The sequence below is a fragment of the Athene noctua genome, chromosome Z (genome assembly GCF_965140245.1).
Source record: "Athene noctua chromosome Z, bAthNoc1.hap1.1, whole genome shotgun sequence".
NCBI lineage: Eukaryota > Metazoa > Chordata > Aves > Strigiformes > Strigidae > Athene > Athene noctua.
The window spans coordinates 57,605,525-57,628,284 of record NC_134077.1 but is presented as its reverse complement, the minus strand read 5'-3'; the positions used below and the strand labels follow the sequence as shown (position 1 = coordinate 57,628,284).

Here is a 22,760-nt window from a genome sequence, read left to right as displayed (position 1 = left end):
TGTTTCCTCAGTTTATTAACTTCAAAATTTAAACTCATAACAGCAGCAATATGGATACTGGAAATACCCTGGTAGCTGTTCTGAGGGCTAGTCCAAAAGCGGGTAACCACCAGTGTTACCACAGGGAATTCAGTTTTATGGTTAAAAAGCAACTGTGAAAGCCATGTAGGTCTCAACTATATGGCACTCTGAGTTTTACTGCCTGATAAGAAATGTCTTACTTTGACTAGACACACTGTACCTGTATGGCCTCTAATCCAAACAGCACCTACTTGGCTAGTCATTATACAAAGGAACAAAAAAAGAAAAACTGCATAAAATTACTTAAAAAAAAAGCCAAACTACAGAGGTCTGAGTAAATTTATAGTACAGACCAAGTTTGAAAAGTTAATTATACCTGTAATTAGTTTTGTAAAAATGAATTTTAGTGTCTGCTGAGGTAATTTTCTGAGGGATTGCCATAGTGACAGGCAGAAGGTGCATTACCAAGGCAATGCGTGTTTAATGAGCTTCTGGCAGTGGCCCTCCCTTGACGTCAGGAGAAACTGTAACCGTCCTGCAGCACGCTTGTGATCTGCAGGCTGACCAGAAGCAGAGGAAACCTTTTGTTTCCCAGTCAGTGCTGAGAAAGAAGTACTGATTTTTAATGCACTTTACATCAATTAGGATTGTGTGCATCAACAAGGTCCAAGCCTGCAGCCAGCTTCAGGGAAGCTGTCAGGCTATGGAGGTGCTAACAATACCCTTGAAAGAGAGCACTCGCAAAGATACTGTTTGTCCATTTCTTCGAAATAAACAGCAGGGGTAGGATCATGGAAGTAAACTGACTCTGTACTCTCCTACATACCCTTCCCATATAGAAAACAGGCAAAGAAGTGAGACTCCTAACCTTAAGAAACAGACCAGAGTTGTAATCAATAGATAACTTTCTTCACGAAGTTAAATATAACCCCCGTCACCATGAACAGGTAGCTCAATATTCAGCCTTAATTTCCCTGACCTACATCACCTAACGAAGACAGACCATCAGAACTTATTTGAATTTACTTTCAGTGAATGAGGTCTTGATGCGCCTTCAACATGAAGAAACATGGGGCAGGCACTTCATACAAACACCATCCTCCAGCCATGAGCTACTGTTTTCTATCACGTTTGAGGTCAGATTTTTGTTGCATTGATAAAGTAGCATTTTCTCAGGAGTAATTCCATAAAATGAGTTTCTGTAACTTTAAACTAAGTTCAGTGTGTAGCCTAATTAGTCTAGAGAAGGCAATAAGGCATGGGCAGAAAAAGGTAGAAAAGCTACAGCCTTCATCCATCTGTGACATCTGTTTCCCTTTCTGAGGTTAAAAATGAGATTGGTTCTATGCATCAGTACTGCCTAACAACTCTTCCCAAACTCAGCAGGCAAAATTGATGTAGCAAGATGCTGAGTTAATATTCACTAACACACTAATAAACCCTGTGCTTTGAAGGAGTCTGCCTGTGAGATGTGATCACAGAAATCCCTGGGGAGCAGAGTGTCTCTGAAATGCACTGCTGAGAAGGGATCTGTCTGGCACATCAGAAACACTCCAGGAGAAATCTCTAAAATAAAACCAAACATGTTGAGAGGTAATTATTGGCATTGATAAAAGGGTCAGTCTAAAACTCGTAAAAATTACTTGTTACCACCCACCCAGCAAACAGTGTGACTGTTTCTTAATCTATATGGGGAGAATGAGAGTACAGGGGAAGAGGGAGGGAACAAACCTCAAGAAACTGCAAAGTTCGTTGGGTGATTTCAGTGTAACCACAGCTATGGAAGCAAGGCTTACCAGCAATATTTCATATGCAAATGTCTTATCTTGTGTTCAACCACATGGCTTACTTTTTCCAGATATGATAGTAACCAGAAGCATTTACATCTTTTAAACCTGAGAGCTTTAGGGTTGAATGAAAAAAGTAAGTCTTTTCCTTGAAGTTAGGATACTTCATAGGTATGACACTCTTGAAAATGCTCTCTTTCATACACATACAGTGGTGGTGCAAGTGAAAATAAAACCCTAACCAAAGTCTATGACTAAGGTTAATTAGGCAAACTGGTTAATAAGATTGACATATCTCTGTACTTTGGAGTCTCGTTACTCTGGAATTGGGTGGGGCTACCCTCCACACTGTTGTTGGGTTTGGTGGGGGTTTGGGGGGCTAGAGGCTTTTTTTGTTTGTTTTGCAACACTCTGAACTGGCTGATGAGACTAACCCAAACTAGCACTAATTTTGACCATATGCTGGAAAACAAGCTTTGAGAGGGAAAACCCTTTTTCTGCATTTCTGAAAACACATAAAACTTGCTTGTCTTTCAACTTCACCTATGCAAAATGTTAAAGGTGCCATGGCAGGATTTTTCCTACCTCACAGAGCAAGTGTCGTCTTCTTTGTTAATATGCAGCAACACAGTAAATGGAATCTATTTTCAGTGTACAAACAAGAGCAGTGAACAAAGCTAAGTGTAAACAAGCATTGGCTGTGTTTTCAGAATTTCTGTAAAGCTTTGCATTTCTGAGCCTCTACACCACTGGTGAAAATCTGAGGCACATTTATGTTTCCAGAACTATATAATCTTAATCTAAAGTGAACACAGTAAGCCTAAGATCTTTGCAGTGAGGTAGGAAAAAGTCGTTCTTCTGCACTGTGTTCTTTTTATCCTTACCCCACCCAAATCCTACCTAGCTGTCTCCTTCAATTTCCTACATGGCTAAAAGTCAACCTTAGCAAAGGCTAAAAAAAGGAAGTCAATCAAATGAAAAAATGCTTGTGCAAACTTTTCTTAATAGGAAATATGGTTTAAAAATTATACAGCTATCAAAAACGAGTTCAGTACTGTATGAAAAAAAAAGGATCCTGAAAAAAATACATGCTGCATACTGCTCTATGTAATCTCACTTCCCCTTCTGAATTTCCCTGGTTTTGTTGCATAATCTTCAATTTTTCTATAGGATGCAGTGCTTTGATATGCAGTCGATTCCATGTCCCATCTTTCTTCAGATCTTCCTTTTATATTTAGGGACTATATTTAAGGCATAAGTTGGGTTAGCATAGTTCTCCTGCTAGTACTTGATTTTAATCTTCAAACTTTCATTTTTATTTCCTGTTTTTATCTTACTGCAAACCTTACACAAGTAAGACTGTGTAAACTGTGAACACATAAAAGCAGAATCTACCATTCTTCAACACAAATTGCCCCTAAATATAGCTTTAGAAACTCCAAGTACATTTTTACAAATGAAAGGAAGAATCAATCAACAGTATTAAAATGTTTATTAAATAAGGATTTGCTTATGTATCTTAAAAATTAAGAGTATATGGTTTTCTCACCCCTAACAAATGACTGTTACACAGATACCACATAGGCAGTTGTTCATTATTTGCCACATCAATGTCAGCCACATAGAAGGTCTCAGTTTAGGACAATATTTGTCCTGAAAGGCTCACACAGATCCATGATGCCCTAAAAATTTCCTACAGCTTTATGAAATAAAAGAATCAATGTTCTCATGGCTAGAGACAATATCAGCAAATGGAGTAAACTGCTGTAAACATAAGATTCATACACTGATCTTTCTCCCCTGTGTGCCCCTAAGCACATCCTATTTAGCACACAGTAATTCCACTGAAATGCTCTTGTTTCAGAAGTGGAACAGAGAAGCAAAAATGTTATTGTTAAGAGAGGTATAAATAAATTAATTGTTCAGCTGAAGTTATGAAAAACTTCATACTCAAATGGAATACAAAAATTACTAGTTGACCAAAGCATTACAATTCATGCAATGGTTTCACAAAAGGTGAAACATGGACTTTAATGAGCAGACATTACGATTCACCTCTTTCTTCTCTGTTAATCAGTGATATTCTAAAGATGTCCTCAGAGTCACACCCTGGAGCTCTTATTACGTGGTAAAATACTGGAATCTGCATTTCTGTACTAACTGTCCAGTTAATTCAACACACATGATCACAGGTGTCAGTGATACCCACTGACATAGCTAACACAGTGGGGGTAGGAACTTGAGGGAAAATTAATTATCTGAAGTGTCTGAAAACGCAGCCATAGAACGGAAACTGAACAGCTATCCTCAGTGCTTGTGTAGCAACTAGAAAGTCCTTGGTCCGAGGTACACAATGACATAATACTTCAATTCCATGGGGCCACAGAAACACAAATTTTTTCAGCAAGGCTCCGGAGCACTTTCTAGTTCAAAACACTTCCTGCTTTTTCTTCATGAAGAGAAAGCCCTTAGTGTCATATTGGGGAAAAATGCTGATGATTCTCCACTAATTCTAGTTGCAACCCAAATTCTGTAAGTTGTCATGTAAATGTGAGATGTTACTTATGAAAACTGTCTGTCTTACTGACAACAGTAAGACTGTTGTCTCTCCTTTCTTCAGGCTCTGAAAAGGCATGATATATCATAGACTGTTGACTGGTAACCTGTTTACATTTGGGTTAAGGTCTTGACACCATGTACAATACATATCAAATGATTTCATCTCACACAGCTATTACTTAAGGCAATCCACAGTGCGATGTTGATCTACATCTGTCTCACACTGTGAACATTATTAAAGCAACGTGGTTTAGTGGTAATAGGTTAAGTCATCCCATGATGTATATAAGAAGTGAATGATCTCTATTTACCTGATGTGTTTTACCACAGAGAAGTCTAGAAATTGCTTTTAAAAACAACATGAACACAAAACTGTTGGAGCATCCAATGGCTAGGAAAGACAATAGAATGCATTTGCTGAGCCTCCAAGAGGTTCAAATCAATTTCCATGATGCAGAAAATTTAGACCCTACCCTCAACTCTTCTGGTAATCACACATCTGATGTATTCTTCCAGGGTACTAACAGTGGATAGAAAAACATCAAAAGTGTAGCTAACAATGATAAAGAAGGTCAAAAGACAAAGTGAAGGTATTGAAACATACAGAATATATTAGCAACCAGAAACAAAATTTAGAAACAGAAAATATAGAGGGAGAGATTTAGGAAAACAATGTGTAATAACATTGATGAGCAAAATAAAGCAATACAGGGAGCAAACTGAAAATACCTCTACTATAAAACACAAGGGAAAACTACTGAGAAGATGAGAGGCTCATGCAAGGGATGAATGAAGAACATGTGTGACATTAACACATTCGCTTAAAAATATTGACATATATGCTTACAGGAGATTTGGTGAACAACAAACCATTTTGCTTTATACATCAAGTCAGAAGAAATTACTAAGACTCACCAAGTCAGTGGGCACTGGGTGCTTACTTCTGTCTTTACTGCCCTGTGAATCCAGCAGTAACTTTTAAGCATTTTGTTTTCTTGCTTTGTGACAGGGATTTTAAATTAGCAAATTCTCTTTAGGTGTTTTATTGCTAAACATACACACTGTATTTTTGAAACAACGTTTCTTTGGCTTCTGCTAATTGCTTTTACTGACTTACATACCTGAAAAAACTCTACTTGCAAGCATAAATAAGTGAGGCTTTTCAAAAGACTCATATACAGTGATTCACAATTGTGTTTTAAAACAAATTTTGCAGAAATCCACAGTATGAACTATAATAGTCGCCCAATCTGCAAAAACTTGTGTTAAATTGCTAAACATGTCAAGCTTGAAAAAATAATTAACTAGCACATTTACCTTTTACTAGGCAATGTACTGGTAATTTGCTTCTACAGCTACTTAATGAATTATTCCGTACTATTTTTAGTACTACTCAAAAGATCCACTATGGTGACAATTTCATTAGAACTAGATCAAAACTATGGTATTCAGCACAATGTGATCTGAAGCAGCATCAGATGATTATTTCCTGCTTTTGAGAGTAAGTAATTCTATTTTATCCACTAAGGCAAGCACACAAAATACATACATTTATTTCAACTTTAAAAACAGTATCACATCTGTTGTGAAAACAAAGGTAGGACCTACAAGAAATTCAAAGTATAAGACAAGCTCTGCTTCACCTTCTACTGATGCTTGTTGCTTATTTCAGTATGGAAACAATATGAAAGTATATTGTCAGTAACTTGTCTCTCAAATTTTCTTCTCACCATTTACACACCCTGATATTTTTTACTTTATGTAATATTCTATTTGTTTTCTTACCACTAAAAAGTGAAACACAGTATGGTATCTTTGGGGACAGTGAGAATCCAAAAAACACAAGAGAGATGCTACTGTGCTTTATACCACTCTGCACCAAAATATGCATATACTAATGGTAAAAGTGATAGGTTAGGAAGCTAACCACCTTCACCGGACAACAAACTGCAAAGGACAACAGGAACCCTATGCATGCAAATATAGCAGAACAACAACATAGTGTGGTGACAGTGTCAGCGCAAATCTGAGGAGACCTACGTCATGCATCTGTGGCTCTTCAGCTGCCTAAATTGCACCAGCAAGAACCTAATTATATATGTGATCTAGTCAACACAAAGAAGTTTTGTGCTAGACAAGAATCCTCAGACTACTATGCAGAAAATTTCATTTCAGACCTCTCATGTCTATAGCCCTGTTCCAAAGAGCTTAATGAGAGCTTCATGGGGCCTTTCTGTTCTTCTGTGATTTCCACAACAAGAGGCTTCCATTCACATACACCTGCCAAATGAAGACTGGAATGATATAGTCAGAGTAATTCTCACAGCTAATACAAAAACTCATGTGGAGACCATGGAGGCTTTTGCCACAGTTTTAATAACTAACTATGCTGTATTTTTTACATTGGTCAACATCAAAAAGTCATCATGCCTTCCCACCATCCATTTCTTTGACAACAGACAAGAAATTTTATCTGAGCTGTATGCTACATTACTCAAGAGTAACTGAATTTCATGGAGTCAATCTTTAGTCAGTCCTCAGATTTCAATGTTAAATTTCACAGCACTATTTTATCAGATTCCTGCCCCAAGAAACTAAAGGCATAACATTTCAGACATAGTTTAGCCACATACACATTTTCATTGTTGATCTGTAACAAACAGGGTTTAACTTCAAGTGCTTTTCCTGTTGTCTTCCTGGCAGCAATGTTCTTTAAAGTTTAAGCCTTGTTTCCATAAATGAAACCAGTTCAATGAAACATAAGAACTCTGGCTTAGTACTATTTACTTCACCACCAAGACTGGAAAAGCAGTATGTGAGAGAAAAGGGGAAAACCTGAAAAAAATAGGAGTCCTGAGGCATTACAATTTTATGAATAGTATGGAGGTCTACTCTGGCTGCACTTCCCAGTATTCACTACTGTCATACTACATGAGAATATTTTTGTCCAGCTTGCATTTGTGAATGTAGTCAGGAGAGTAAGGGCTTGAACAGGTATAAAAAAATAAAACTAAACCATCAGTGATTAACTATCCCTAGTTGGAATCTTACTTTAGGACTTCAAATGATCACAGACTGTCATTTGGTGAAACAAACACAGGTATCATCCTAAACTAGAAGTAGTCTACTCCTTGAAGTATTGTCTGAATTCAATTTAGCAAGTGTATATTCAGGTATGTTCCTGCTACATATGCATACAAATGTACAGACATAGAGTATAAGAAGGTAAAAATTAAAAATTGCTTTGTTCAAAACAGAAGATTATATTTAGTTGTTTGTAGCCACCATGTACTTACTATTTAGTTGAATCTGATAACTGATACTCCCGTCGTCTGTCGTAACACTCCTGAATTCCAGGGTCATTCCATAAGCTTCTTATTGCATCTACATAGGGGTTCTCAAAAGTTGACACCTTCTCTACATCAACTTCTCGAACTAATTGTGCATGAGCCTAATTAAAAACAACCAAAACAGTAAAATTTAATTTTCTGTGTTTGCAGATAGTGAATATACAGTGAACATCATTAACAGAAATAATTTTTGACTCCTGACAGCTTACACCCTACTGATACACAGCTCTTCATATCAGTGGTGGTTCTCTTAAAAAAGTAATGCCCCTTCACATAGATTTAAAATCTTTATTAATCTTCAGCTATGCCCTCTTGTTCCCAGGGGTATTATGCTTTCCTGTAGACAACAGTTTTTCTTTCTTCGAGAGTTTTTTGTCAGGCAACATCTTCTGCTGGCTTTTCTGCTGGCAGAGAGAGAGATGAAAATACAGGATCTCATCTATTGGCTTAATTTTTCTCTCATTTGCCCTGGTACAAGTCAAAAGTAGTTCTAGTGAAACCTTGTGAGATGGAAAAGTATAAATTTAATGCAGAAGAATAATCAATCATGCATGATGTATGGTATCAACTACTACTAATTACTGGCTTTAGCTTCCTTCCACTAATATAAATAGCAAATTCGGAAAATAACTTTTGACATTAGCACTCAAATATGAAAAAAAAAAAAAAAAATCTAAGGACTCACCATTAATTCAGTTTATGCAAATATAAACCTTATTGATTACTTCTTAGTCTTTACTAATCCTTTCACTTTACCCAAAAATTGACATTATTTGGAGGGGACAAAAAGAAAAAAGTCAAGCTTTTGCCTCTGAGATAATGGTACCTTGATGAAGTTCTCTCTTTTGGGACACCTATAATTGTTAACAAAACACTAAAACAAAAAACCCACCCCAAAACAACAGACAAAACTGAAGGATTCTCTAGGTACCACAGAATTCAAACCGGTCATTAAGACGTAAATACTAGTTCACCTGTCATGTCCCACAAACAAAACCTGATGGTGTAGATGACTTTTCAGTCCAATACACTTTTGACATCAGTAGTCAACATTTTCCATGGCTTCTGGGAATATAAGAATACTTGTGACAATTTCAACATTATTTACCAAAAAAATTACAAAGACTCATACAGTTCTTCTTAGCAAATCACATCTCTCCTAAATTTAAGAGTTTCTTCACTGATTTCTACAAGTATTTAAAAATTATGCCAGAATAGGAAAACTGGAATTTTTGGGGATAGTATTGGATTCTGAAATCAGGCAATCTGAACCAGAGGACATACTGAAATAGCTATTGTTTCTCCTTCTTAATCTCCCTCCAAGAACTACTGGCAGTGTTAAAAACTAATTCTGAGCTTGAATAGTGTTCTAGATCTATGCTGATCTTTCTGGCAATACTCTTTTGGCCACAATCCATTAATAGGTGTATTTTTTTTTAGTCTCTAGGCTTCATCACATCAGTTTTCTAACTTATTATTATCATAATTTCTTGAAAGCTCTGATGTTTCTTAGGGCCAATGGGTCTGGTCTCATATTCTCTCATATTGTATGCACATCATCACACATCATTCTCTCATATTGTATGCACATCAACCATTTGGAAGCTTACAACAGTGGCTATAATCAGTGTAGCAGGAGTGGAAAAAGGTTCATATTTTTATATTCCTTTTGATATAGTCTCTGTAATTTTCCCAAATTAGCACTCCAACATACCAGAATGATTTACATGAGGGAGATCAGGCAGAAATGCACAGTCTATTTCAAAAGAAATTCCTCTGGGATATTGAATCCACAGGAGAAAGCAATATGTTTGGGACACAGCAGGCAAGGTTGCTTTGTATCAATGCTCTCTGTGAACTAGCTGATTTTAAGGGGCTCATTTAAAGAATTCACTTAATGGGAAAGAACATCTTCTGCTTTGTAAAAGGATTACCCAAACCAGCCAGAAAAATCCTGTCACTGTAGTGCTTGGCTGTCAGTAACTAAAGGATCAAGCACAGTGATATTAGTTAGATCTGGGTAGTGTAATTTACACTGATTGTGAAATTGAGAGCAATGGCATGTGATCAGGTCCAAGCAGTCCAGAAGCTGAATGGAAGTCATTACAAAGACCATCATCATGACCATGTGTTTGTCTCTTCTGTGGGGCAAAAAAAAAATAATTAAAAATTCTTGATAATGCAGCTTAAAAGCAGGAATTATTATTTATGCCACTGCAACAACAGGAGTCATTTACAGATTCAGATCCTGGTGACTTGCAATCTGTAAGTGAGGTTCATACAAATACGTTGCCTTATAGGGCTGCATAGCAAGATCTGATGCTTTACAGGCTCTTGCAAATCTGTAGATATTTGAAGCAGGTATAACACTCAAGGAGAGTAATACTATTTCACTGTCTTGAAAACTAGACAGTTGAGGGGATGTGTTCCTTAACATGTCAGAAAGCAGCAATTTCTGACTGATAATCAGTCCAAGGTAGGAAAGTGTTTTTAAATAGCAGCTCACAAAAAATAGTTTTTAAGAGGACTGTGAAGAGGATGTCACTTCCCCTGAGCAACTTGAAAGCATAGAATGACCTAGGGTAAAAAGGGAGGAGATTTCATGGCATGCTACACCAAAGAACTGTATTTAAATTAATAAAGCATGCTAAGAATTGCTGAAGCAAGGCTTGGTGCAATGCTTATCATCCTTCAGTTGCTGACAAAGGTTAATAGGGTATCAAACTACTTAAATCAGAATTTATCACCCTTTCCTGCTGCACATTCTAACCTTTGGAAAGAAAAAAAATAGCATAAGTTCTCTGAAAAACAATTCCACAGATGTGTAACAGAATCTAAAAAAAAATGGCTTGCGTTAAGAAATTTTTTTTTTTAATTACTGGTTATTGTCTGTGGAAAGCCTAAGATAAATTACCTCAACACATGGCTTATGGGCAGTACAATGAAATAATAAGAATTTAAACAAGATATCTTGTGACAAGTTGGAAATTTAATCCATTTAAAATGCAGCATTAAACAGTACTTGCAATACTTTTATATATCTAAACACTGGACTAACAAATATCTACACATACACACATATCAGGTACGGGGTCTTTTAGTAGGGCTCAGAGAAAGCTTAGGAAATAGCTGAATAAGAACAATTTCTTTGTACATTGCAATCAGAGCCCTGAATTTTCATACTGTCTTTACTTTAAAGCTGCAACAGGCATGGAAGACAAACACTATGTCACTACTACAGAGCTGCAACAAGAACATTCAAGCAAGCTTTTATTGCGGATTATATCAATATTTCTATATAGACAGTAGAAAAGGCTTTGAAACTTAGATTTAAAGGTCATATTATTGCTATAGTCTTTCTTGAAAAAAAAGCTAGTTTAAAAACACAGCAAGAGAAACATGATGAAACAACTTATTGTCCCTCTAGCAGATTCTCTTCAAGTGTTAGAGACGCATGCCAAAGGAGAAGACAGGGGAGGTTAACTGTAAAGTTTAAATAAAGAATCCAGATTTTCATAAATACACTTTGTTACAGTTACCCTATTACTCTACCCTAAAGTTTCCAATCCTCTTTCTGTAAAGAAAAAGGTTTTGATTACAACCAAATACTTTTTCTCATGTCATGCAGAAGAATAAAAAGTTATCTTCCTCTCTGATAACTATTTCACCCAGTGTGAATAACTGTTACAAAGTTAGCCAAGTTAGAAAATGAAGTACGTTTCTCTTAATGGAACATAAGATGCCCTCCTATGAGATGGAACATATATACTGTTTCTTTAGGGAAAGGAAAGCTATGGGACAGTGCAGTTACAACAGCACAGTGTAGGTATTGTTTAGCAATAAATAGATTTCTTAAAAGCCCAAAGCTTGTAAACTAACTCGTTCTGCTATGGCAGTTATAGTGAGGAGTAACAAAAGGGTGTGATCATTTTTGTACTTACTGTGTGATCATTTTTATACTTACTGTCCAGCTTTCCTATTTTACATATATAAACTTTAGGTTGCCTACCTATCGTTGTTAAGCTGTTGGCTAACAAATAAAAGAACATATATATATAAAAACATTAACATTACTGTTACTTTGACAAAATATCTAATTCCATGTAATGCCCTGAATTACTTACTGCTCTTATCACTATTCAACCCATCCCTCTCAAAACCCTGTATGTATTGTAATATTTCAGTCAACTGAAACAACTTCTTCAGCAAACACTTCTGGCAATCAACCTCTACAGGACAAACTAGGTTTTCAAAACAAAGAAGAAAATAGAAAAACATGGAGGAAAAGAGAAATTAAGCATCCATAACCCATTCCCTCTTTATCGAAAGGACAAAGAAGCAAATGAAGTAAAATGAATCAGTCTTGCAGTGATCTTAGGTAAATTCACCTGTTCTTCACCATTTCTTCTCCTATGAAGAAGACTAGGTTCATCCTAATTTTGTTTGTAGTAATTCTAAGCGGAGTAATTTACAACAAAACTCTGGTAAAAGAATTGGTAGCTCTAGATTTACTACAATAAAAATCTTCTTGAATTCCTATCTCTAAAAAACAAATGATGACTTAGATTTTTCTATTATATAACAGAGTATTTTAACCTAAAGATCTCAAAACACTTTGCATGGTTGTAAGTACCACTAAATGCAGTTACATAAAATTGTCACAACACATGGGTCAATCATTTCCAACGGTGAAAGTGTAATCATATTAGTGTTCAACTAACAGCAAGTACTGCTAAATTATTATTACATCTGAGACTAAGGTTCAGTCCTGTAGGAGAAAGTAATTGTTACCTTCAAATGGTAACAATTCTTCTATAAGTATTTCGAATGAGGTTACTGACAGTACAAAATGTGATGTGTCTACATCACAAGTCACAGAGGTGTTAACTTGTGTTAACTTGTGAAGTATCATCACTTCAGTAATGCTCTCACCAGGCTGATTAAATGTTTGGAACACAAACCCTCAAATGAAAATGGTGTATACATGTTTCACACTATGAATATAATATTACACAACCCTCACTGACTTCTCGTAACTAAACTTTAATGATTTGCAACAGATCTGTGAAGGAGCAACGTATCACCAGGAAGTAATACAGAATAAACAAACGGTAGGAGGAACTGCTCAAAAATCTTACAGCTTCAGGTTGTCTAGGAGGGGATGCATAATTGTAGTATACTGGAGCATTTGTTCTCTGTCATGGAAGTCTTAATTCCCAAAGTATCTATAATGCTTTGCCCATTTCTGATATAGTGGCATTTTAGAGACTTCAGACTTGATTAAAATTACAGGTATACATTTGTTTTTAAAAAGCAAAATGAAATTGAAATGCATTCTAATCTTTGAATCACTCTAGTTATTTGACTGCATTTCTTTACTAACATCACAGTGCTTTCAGGCATCTGTGCTCCTGGCCTGAGAAGGAAGAACAGTCAAAACCAGAAGTATCTTGTCATTGGAAGGGACAGGGGGAACTTCTCACTCCCTCTCTTGGCTACACAAGATCTAAGCTCAATAGAGATAACTCAGTATCTTCTCAATTGCCTCATGTTTTCTCTGATGACAGAAGTGAAAGAAACAGAAATTTGAACTTCAGATTTTAGTTTTTCATTCTCCCCTTATCTTTTTCACTAAATCTAGTTGCTTCATTTTTAGATGTAAAATAAAATATGCTCTATGTAGTATCAGATCCATTAAACAAAAATGATAGGCTCTTTTATCCTCTTTTAAAAGTTTCACACTCCTAACTCTTCAGGCAGATCCTCAAGATTTCTAGGGGACCTTTTGGCTACTTTCTTTCTTAGGTAACATTTTAATGAGGTCAGATCACTTTAAGCATTACAACTTTGCTTGTAATGACTGCATAGGCTGGTACACTTTTAAAATATTACCATGGCTAGGAAGGCTGAGCTGGAATGTCCAAAACATGAGCAGAGGGTTTCAAAGACCTATTCCAGAAACCATGACACTTAATATTCACTGTTTATTGTGTGGCATGTTGCATTTGCAATGGATTATAAATTAGACATTTTCACATCTCCTGCTGGTAATAAATGTAGCACCCTAGCTACCCTAGCTAAAATTTTTACACTCTGATACTGAAATTCTGTAGCTAGTGAATACTTTCCTGACACATGCTGTGAAAATCTGACATTTTTGCTATTGAGGGTCGCAGAAACAGACATCACTTTATTCTCTGGACAGTACATTTATTTTGCAGAGTTGGACAAATTTTACTGATGACTTTCAGAAACCTCTTTATGGATCAGCCAACTGCCATGTCCTTTCCAATTGCTTTAGCAATTCACCTCCAGATAATTTTCTGTCTTGTTGGTAGGGTAGATATTCTGGCCTGAAATTGCTCAAGATAATCTGTTTAAACATCCTACTTGATTACATTCACTTCTGCTAAAATACTTCTTTAAAAATGTGTATGTAATTGTATTCTAATTGTGAACACCTTCCAATTCTTTAATTCCTGAATTAATTTATATATTACAAAGTAATACACGTAAAACACAGGCCAAGAGAGATCCAGAGCACTGGATTGCAAAATTACTTTACTATTAAATTCAAAAAGGAATAATCCCAGGCCATCATGTTTTGAATTTTTCCAAATGTTATTTTTACTACCAAATTTTCAAAGACTTTCAGCAGATGTCAAAATTCTGGGATTCACATTTTGGTTCAGATAAATCATGCAGATTCCCAAGGACGTAGTGGAAAATATCTACTGAAGTTCTGAAATAGTTCAAAACAAATTATAGCATTTGAGTTCTCACATTGTTATCTGGACATAAAACTACATCTAAACATCTGAACTCTTTCTCCTGGACATCATCACTAGCAACAGTTTACACCCTGATGAAGTCCTTGCTATTAGTAATTGACAAGTCCAAGCAGGTAAAATATTTTTCTAGTGATAAAATCAATTTTCAAACTTAACTCAAAATATGCAATGACAGAAACTAAGAAGAACATTTCAGATTCGAACCAATGTAAGCAACTGGCAACATCTCGTCTCACAACAGTTTTTGTAGTTAACGTGAATTATCCAGATTACTGCTCTATCTATAAAAAGACAATATTATCCAGAAATATTTCCAGAAACACATTCAAACATGTATATACAATCACATTTTCAGAAAAGTATCCATGTCCTAGGCTTCACCCCCCTACCCGGGAGGACCACTTTTAATCCGAGATCTTCAAACAAATATTGTGCAGTAATCCTACAAAAAATTATTTAACACACATATAAGAAAATACACCATTGTTTCTTGAGCTAGCTAAACCAGTTCACATATACATAGCAAAAATATGAACTACTGGACTGCTCTTAGTGTAACTCCAGCTGAAACTCCAGGTAAGTGTCACTAAAACTAATGCATCGAGTTTACATGCAGTAAATACAGAGGCGGAAGGGGTGTACTTTCATCTAGTAAACTCAAAGAAATCTCTATATATATTCAGCTGGTATAAACTGGGGCAGACTTTTTAACAGTTTTTAACAGCAGTGAGCAGAGAACAATGCCAGGGTCAGGGACGCATTTTCAATTTCACCACAGTTCATGATCGTGCACATGGTTCGACAGCTCAACATGAGAAAATGGTATCCAAAGTACTGGACCACATAGTAACATATCAAAAGTGACCCCTCATCATCTTTTCTTAAAAGCATCTTCCACCTGCTTTGCGCATGGAAAAACAATTTTTAAAAGGATGTGGAAACTAGAAGGGGTTAAAAAAAAAAGAAAAAAAAAAATCAACTGCCAGTCTTTCTGCAGGGACTAGCCAAGAAGCCAGGATAAATAACTGAAATTTTTAACTAGTCCCTCTTCTACTTACCTGCACCACAGGTTTTAAGAGCGTTACAGCAGGCTTTATGTCCTAGCACCTATTTCTGAAGAATGGTGCTCAACAACAGTATTGCAAATAATGGCAATTTATTCCACAATCATATTTTTTATATAGTAGTACAGTTGAATTTATGGAAGGGAATGTATGCAAACATGGACATGTTGAAATTTTCATTCCATTTTCAAACAAAATAACTGGCTGTACTTCACAATCCCTCAAGAATCCACTATTTCAGTCAACCATTGCAATAGAACAGTAAGCGCATTAAAAAAAAGGACAACATTTCAGTAAGTTCATTCTCACAGAGCGTACAGATGCACAGAACTCCTGCTGAGTCTCACTCCTGTACAAAGCCTGAATGTGTCCTGAACTACAGATGTTTTTAAGGATCAGAGGACTAACAGCTTTGCTTGGCTTCACAGATATAAACTGAACTGAAAAGACTGTATGTCTCTTCACAGAGTAGAGGTTATACCCAGTCAATTCAGACAGTTCAGAAAGTCAACCACTCTATCCACTTGCCCATACACAGAGAAACTGCAGAAGTTTCACTGCATTTACAATCTAAAGAAGAACCTAAAGTGAACATAGGACAGGCACAGGGAAACAAACAACAGGTTCCTTTCAAGAGAATCAAGTCATCACATCTCTGTTTCAGTTCCAAAGAGTATTACAGGGGAAATAATCCTGTACAGAATTCTATCATATCAAATTTCACAATTAAAATTCATATTTTTTTAAAAAAAAAAAAGCCCCTGAAAAGAAAAGCAGTTCACCTCTGTACTTTTAAGCCATACTTTCTCTTAGTTTTAAAGGAGAGGAGTGCCCTCTGCTGATTAACATGAAACAGCATAGGCAATTATCTCAAACTGGTATTTCTAGAAGTATTAAGAGGGCTGGGAGGGTCCCTTTCAAAATAATGAATGATACCAGCAGAATTTTGCTCTGCAAAAACTGCAACTAACTTAAAGGGTTGCGTCTGTGAGTTGTCCAACCAAGAAGACTGTCCTTCTAAACAATTACCTCATTTCTTGGAATGAACTCTGAAAATGAGCTTTAAACTTACCCTAGGCATGCAAAACTATAGGATACCCTATCACCTACTTCTTTTCACTGCGTTTGATAATCCCTTTATGTTTAGAGTAATGAACTGGCAGGACTAAGGGGGCAAAACATAATCTTTGATGAAAAGCTTTTGTTTAGAACAGGGTCACACAAGAATGAATTTAGCCCCAAGATGTTAAAGATAGCAACCCAACATTATTTTCTCTGGAGAAACCACAGACATATTATACCACAGTGATTAGTAACTATTTGAAACACGCCTTGAGGGAGAATTAAAAAAAAGTTTTATGCCATGTGTGACCTAAAAAAATGATCGCTTCTTTACAAATTAGGTACAATCTTCTCATTCCTAGAAATATACTGAAATACACTGCTGGCTCAAATCAGATGCCAAGAAGAGCTTATTTAAAGAAGGATGGCAAGGCACTGCTGACTCCTCTTTCAAGGCTTCAGGCAAAATAACAGTCTCCTGCAACATCCTGCCAACTTCATTAGGAAGGAGAAAGAAAACCCAATAAAACACATCCTTCTTATACAGAAATTATGGAATCAAGTTTTATACAAGTAAGAGCTTGAAAAGCTTCTTCCTTTGCTGCCTAGTATGTGTAAAATTGATTCATAGTCTGACAACCAAATTAATATTTTTTAATGATTAATTTTGCTTACTAACTGTTCAGTATTTACAGGGAGAGGTCAGAGTAGGCTTTTTAACAACCATTTGGGGAAACTTATTTATCTGCCAAAGCACAAATGGATTATCTTCCTAAGATACTAGCCAAAATAAGACATGGTCCGTTCAAATGCAGTATTAGTCATTAAATGAGGGGAAATTGGTTTTTTTGGGGGGGTTTGTTTGTTTGCTTGTTTACATTTTTAGTAATCTAAACAGTTATAAAAGCCCATGTTTTCAATAATAGTTAAATCTATGGGAAGGCAAACAAAACTGAGGGCTTTTTTGAATTAATTTTGATTAAATTATATCTGGAAGAAGCTTCTGGGAACTGAATAGGACAGGTACAAAAGTGACAGCACAGTCTATTGAGAAAACCTATGTATCATTATTAGTATGGCAAAGTTTCCATACTCTGTCAGCTAATCCCGTTGTGAAATATACTCTGCAGATTCTCCAGGATACAAGAAGATAAAGATCGAGGGACAAAGTCAACAGCAACATACTGATATATCACATGAAGTCTCCTGGAGTCAACAGGCTCTACTTAGCCACACATTTCCAAATTTACCCCCTGTCCTGGTTCAGCTAGGATAGGGTTCAGTTTCCCCAGCAGGGGGAAGGGATCTCCAGCCGGGTTATTCATACCATGCTGATGTCAGGTCCGGGCGGCAGAGCAGGAAGCTTCCCTTTGTGGCTCTTGTCAGGGGAAGCACGTGTGGCTGGCTGGCTGTGTTCACTGTGGTATTTCTCTGTGTATCTTTTGTCTTGTTTACTGTTATTACTGTTTGTTGTTGTTGTTACTGCTATTGTGGTTGTTCAGATTGTTTATTACACTGTTGTGTTAAATCTTTCCTTATTTTAACCCAGGGTTTGTGCCCTACTCGGTCCGAGGGTGGGGGAGGGATAACGGCAACATGGTTAATTAAATGGTATACAATGTATATCATTATACAGTTAATAAAATGGTAACGCTGGTTAATGAGCATAAACCAGCACACCCCCTTATTTTTTTTTTTTTTTCCAGAAATGCCCAAAGCAATTTCTCAGAAAATTTTCAAGACAAATTCATCAAATTAACCTAGGGAAGCTGTTGCTTTAGAAAAGACAGGCTGTTATATAGAAAAACAAAATTACTAACAGGCCTTATCTACCCTGTTCACAAGTACTATCACAGACAGGCAACTATTTAGGAAATCAGCACACAGTACCCCCCACACAAACAAATATTTTGAATTGGAACTACAGTATTAATCGAATACTGGTATTAAGAGTGAACTAGACGGTTATCAAAAACAGTCAGTAATTAGTCTTTAAAACAGAAGATAACAGTAATTCACCTTAAGAAACAAGAAAGGATTTTGTTGAAAAAGCCAGAAACAAGAAAGGATTTTGTTGAAAAGCCAGCAAAGTGGTATTGCCCTGACCAAGTACCAACTGATGATATCATCAAGATTACAGTTTTCTTCAGTAGGCTTTAAATGCCCTCCCAACATGAAAATGACCCTAATTCTTTTTTGAACAGGGTAGGTAAGTATTTTAATTCAGACTTCTGGCCTATAATGAACGACAAATTGGATTAAATGTGAGTGGTACTTAGCTTCACTGAATAATTATAGTACTTTGATTTCATGTAATCATTCTACCTGCAGAACGCATCTCAGACCAGAAATACCTCTGCATGCTTGTAGGTAGGCCAGCACATTAATAATCAAATTAGAGAGCAGAGCTGGAGGAGAAGAATTAGAAGCTTTATGATGGTTTTGCAGCCATCCAACAGTTTCTTTGGAAGTTCCAAGTACTAGATTTTCTTCAAAAGCACCACAGCCCCGCAGTCACTCTAACGTGAGATGATGGTTAGTGACCCAACAGTCCTTGTCACAGTCAACGCTTGACAGTCTGTGCATTCAGGTATGCAACCACTGCTTCCCTTACAACCTCTACAGTCTAACATACAAAGTGGTAGGAGACTTGCATGGGACAAGACACTCTTCTCTAATCAGCATGATCACAAATCCTGCTTGGAAATGTTATCAGAAGAAGGTAAAATTTTTAAAGGCTGGGAAGTTAGAGAATACGTGGTAAGGAAATGGCTCTGCCACCTCCTTTGTATGTTGGTGCACTTTCCTTCACACTACTATCTTCATGCTGTAACTAGTATATATTTTCAAATTACTGATTTGAATGACAGATTTGGTTAAAACAGTCAACACTACGCAGATAGAGGGGACCCTTAATCATGCATACTAACTGTGTAGTTAATAGGATGTAGCATGGAGTATCCCTTACAATGAAGTCTGAATTTTATGATCAAAATATAGTCATATATTTGTTCAGACATCAACATAAGGAGCACCTTCTATTCTACCAAAACCCACTGGCTGCAGATCATAATGGCTTTACAATAGCTGAGAAATTCACTACACTGGTGTGACACTGCTGAATTATTTTAAACTGCATAATAAAATAATAAAAATCACTTAATGGAAAGCTAGGAAATTCACAGTACAGTTCACAGAAAATACTGAACTTTCTCTCATTTGTGGCACAGGACAAAAGGAACCCCAGAACCCATGATTTCCAGAAGATTTCAGTGCTGTTTTCCCTGCATCTTCTTCATTTTAGAGCACACTAGTTGCTATAACTGTTAAACTGCTGCATATTGAACTGTTTTAAATTTTAGAATATGGCTTTAACAAAAAAAAAATAAATTAAAAAATAGGATATAAAATTCTGCTATGGAACTTTTCCATGCAGTATCAGCCCTTTTCTCCTTTGATCACAAATTGCAGTCATCTTCATTACTTCTCAAAATTTAGCTTTTCACAATACAGAAAAATCTTAGTTAGGCGCTCTGTGACAGAGAAAGCTACCAGTACATCCAGAGGTCTCAGTAACTCAGCACCAAAAGTGTTTATCTAAAGGAAAGTTTGGATAAGCAATCACATTTACCTGTCATGAATCGCTAATCATAGAGCAGTAAAATCCTTCCATTCTGTAAAGGAAAAAAGTAAGATACTAGTTTGAGGTCAGAAAGTCTTTTGCTCTTTGTAGGTCACCCCCTTTTCAATTTAAGCATCAAAAAGCCAGAAATGTTTGCAGTGTTTCCTCCTGAGAGTCAGTACATGACTCAAATATAATGGAGGGTAAAAAAACACATAAAGAACTTATCCTGGGATAAGAACAGGAGGCTCTCTGCCTGTGCAAACTTTTGTGGCTGCTGCTCTATAGAAACTGTCTTACTTTCCTGCACCACAGTCCTGCACAGCCCTGAGAGGGTCACAAATACTACTTCAGCTCTGGCAAGCATGCTATATGCACGTCATTCGGAAAACATGTTAGTGAGGAACTAAGTTTGTTAAAATGCAGGCTTTTGAGGAGGAAACAGAAATCATATTCTGATCCCATGAAGACCAAAGGTTTGACAAGTAGCGTCATCAAATTAAGGCAAGCACACATTTGTGGTTGGCATCTCTATACTTTCAGAGAGGTCACTGTCTGTTCTTCTTCCATATAATTTCTTATTTTAATGGGAATCCTCAAGTTCTGACTGTAAGTCTAGATATAGATACATCACACATGTCATACCTCCTTGCAACTCCACTGCTACAACTGCAAGCAAAGCCTTTGATCAAGGGAAAGAAAAAAAAAAAAAAAAAAAAGTGGTTGATTGTTATCAACCTCAAAATATACCCAATGTTCTTCACCTCTGTGACCAACAGGATCAGTGGCAATTGTCTTCAGTGTAGCACTAATACTTCCATTTCAGAAAGAAATGAAAAGAGGGGAAAAAAGAGAGGGAATAAGAACAAAAAATAATTCTCTAACTTTTAAACTGTTTAGCAGTCTCATATTCTCTCTACTGAAATCTAAAGAAGAGTAAGTCCAGTACCATGTATTGAATGAGCACTGCAGAAGTCATTATCCTTACAGAAATCACTATCTCTACATGAAACAGACAAATTAGGTAAACTCCATCAGGGTCTTACAAAGATCTGGAAGTTGTGTTGTTCTCCTTGCCTTATCCTGGTGTCAGACCATAGTGGAAATCTAACTACCATATATATTTGACGAATGCTGATAAGTGGTTTGAAAAGCTGTGTTGCCTAATTACAGGTTTTGTATATTAAAAATTACCTGCAATCCTTCTGTGAGGATTACTATTAATTCAGTGGCCTTAATTTACAACCAATCTACTTTTGTTAACATGAAGTACAGCCACTGAGTGCATCTTCCTGTTGCATGTGTCACCAAAAAACAAAAAAGAATATGACATCTTTAAAGACAATATCCTGTGGGCAGTGCCATCTCCTACTGTCCTAAGATTTTAATTATAAAAGGAAGGTTGTATTACCCTGAAGTCAAGGGAAGTATTAAAAACATTCCTAGAACTGATGATGCTATACTGGTCTCACCATTTTTATCCAGAGATTCAGTGGGTGAGGTAAAGTATTTATTATTTAATAAAAATAACTGAGAAACACAGCTCTAACCATATGGCTTCAGATTTTTAAATTATTATTTTCCATGGTAAAGTCACCACCATATTGACTGTTTTCATGTACAGCCCCCTCAGCACGTCATTACCAGTAAGTCCAGTTTCAGTATTAAATGTTCAAGTGATGTACCAACAGTACCCCACACCAACACAGAAACTTGACTGTTGAACCTTAAAGACTAGGGGATCATACCCCTGAAAAAAAATGAAGACAGATGGCACAGGTAGCCCTTTTTAATTCATCAAGAGGCCTTGCCCAGATTAATGCTGGTCCCTCCTTCCATCATGAGTAAATAAAGATGTTGGAACAAGCAACAAGCAGAACAAGTACTCTGGAAGAAACCAAATTACTCATTCAAGTTGTCATAGTGGCAGTTTGCCATGAGCTTGTGAGCCATACACAAATGGCATCAAACAAAGCAGGAGACAGCTGCCCCTCATAACCTGCATGGAGGAGATGCTTAATGGTTTCTAATTAACAGAAGAAGCTGGGCATGCCTAGACACTTCTACACTTTCATAATTAAATTGTGAATTGCTTTTGCAGAATACTGGGGATTGAATTCGACAGTGGACTATATTTGGTAATCCCTGAAGTATGCTGTGTGAGTCAGGCTGCAAAAGAAAAGCTGAAACTGAAAAACCTGGTGAGGCTCATAACCACAGAAAAGAAACAAGGAAGCAGGCAGACAGATGAAAAGATAATTTATGAATGAGAAGAAATCTTCCTTTTCCTACTCTTGCTTTCACTGCTTTACATCACCTTTCTATTAATAAGAAGGCTGAAACAAACCCTAAAACAAAAGCAACATCACCATTACAGTTCTCATCTTAACACTTTTTAAAACTTTGACAGTGACACTGCACACATTAAATCTTTACTTTTTATACTAAAGAAACTGGTTTACTTCATTCTGAATAAAACCCACAAAGCCACTTGCCAAAGAGAT

The 22,760-nt window shown here is 36.5% G+C and overlaps 1 protein-coding gene across 1 annotated transcript in view; it reads right to left on the bottom strand.

Moving 5' to 3' along the window:
- LOC141973918 (guanine nucleotide-binding protein G(q) subunit alpha) overlaps positions 1–22,760 on the bottom strand; it is a 128,924-nt gene that overhangs the window by 30,559 nt on the left and 75,605 nt on the right. The window contains exon 3 of the mRNA XM_074932924.1: positions 7,664–7,818. Coding sequence (XP_074789025.1) covers positions 7,664–7,818 — 155 coding nt within the window. The remainder of the gene's footprint in view (positions 1–7,663; positions 7,819–22,760) is intronic.